At 41.7% G+C, this 1,356-nt stretch overlaps 1 protein-coding gene across 1 annotated transcript in view; it reads left to right on the plus strand.

Moving 5' to 3' along the window:
- TEOVI_000761500 (uncharacterized protein) overlaps nt 1-12 on the plus strand; it is a gene marked incomplete at both ends in the record, with an annotated part of 453 nt that extends 441 nt beyond the window's left edge. Inside the window, one exon of the mRNA XM_067220570.1 lies at nt 3-12. Within this exon, the coding sequence (XP_067076671.1) occupies nt 3-12 (10 nt within the window). The remainder of the gene's footprint in view (nt 1-2) is intronic.
- Between the last annotated feature and the right edge of the window lie 1,344 nt (nt 13-1,356).

Genomic DNA, 1,356 nt, shown 5'->3' on the forward strand with positions numbered 1-1,356 from the left:
TACAAATACTGACAGTGATTCTCTCAGAGGTCTATGCGTATCACAGACAATAGTGTCACTCAACCTTTCCCATTGTTGGAAAGTAACAAGTGTGTTCCATATTTCAGCCCTTGAAACATTGAATGAACTGAATTTAAGTGACTGTATTAGGATAAATGCAGGATGGGAAGCACTTGAAAAACTTCAGCAGCTACATGTGGCAATCCTCTCGAATACACATATTACTGATAGAGACATATCTCATTTCAGCAAGTGCAAAGAACTTGTTACGCTGGATCTTTCTTTCTGCGATGAGTTATTTGATATTACATCCCTCTCCAACATCACTACGCTTGAGGATTTGAATCTTGATAATTGTTCAAAGATTAGAAAAGGGCTGAGTGTTCTTGGAGAGCTACCACGGCTTCGTGTGTTGAACGTGAAGGGTGTCCACTTGACGAATTCTGTTATTGGATCACTAGGGAATGGCAAATCATTTGTCAAACTTATTCTTGATAATTGCAAAGGATTAAGTGATGTCACATTTCTTTCGAGCCTTTCAACACTTAAGGAACTGAATCTTCACCACTGTGACGCGGTAACCTCTGGAATTGGAACGCTGGGAAGGTTATTGCAGCTTCGTGTACTGGATTTGGGATGGACAAAAATTGATAATAATTCCCTTGAGGATATCTGCGCGTGCTCAAGCCCACTTGTATCATTAAACCTTTCGCATTGTAAGGAAATAACATCTATTTCTGCGATAGCTTCCCTTAATGCATTGGAGAAACTCAACATTGACAACTGCTGTCATGTAACATCCGGCTGGAATGTATTTGGTACACTTCACCAACTGCTGTGGCCGTACTGTCGAACACACGAATTAATGATGAAAACATACGGCACATCAGCGAGTGCAAGTCTTTGAATACACTCAACCTCGCATTTTGTAATGACATAACGGACATCACGGCACTTTCTAACATTACTATGCTCAGGGAATTGAACATTGATTGGTGCTTCAATATCGAGAAAGGTGTCGAAGCTCTTGGAAAGCTGCCTAAGCTTCGCGAGCTAGATGCAAAGAAATGTGGAACAAGTGTTAGATGGATGCAACAATATCCTTACAACACACTCTTCAAATCACTTGTGAAACTGAATCTCGAGAATGGACGTGAATCATTTTGTGTGGGAACTCTCTCCTCAACTGCTATAGTTGAAGAATTGCTGCTGGGACGCGCTTGTGAGCCGTATCATCTACCCCCAATCTCCAGCCTAAGACGACTTCGTGTACTGAATTTGGATGATGGAAGGGTCTGTGACATATGGCTTGAGGGGATCTCTCAATCCAAGTCACTGCAGTCACTTAACGTATCA

Source organism: Trypanosoma equiperdum, assembly GCF_001457755.1.
Source record: "Trypanosoma equiperdum strain OVI genome assembly, contig: ctg_1187, whole genome shotgun sequence".
Classification (NCBI taxonomy): Eukaryota; Euglenozoa; class Kinetoplastea; order Trypanosomatida; family Trypanosomatidae; genus Trypanosoma; species Trypanosoma equiperdum.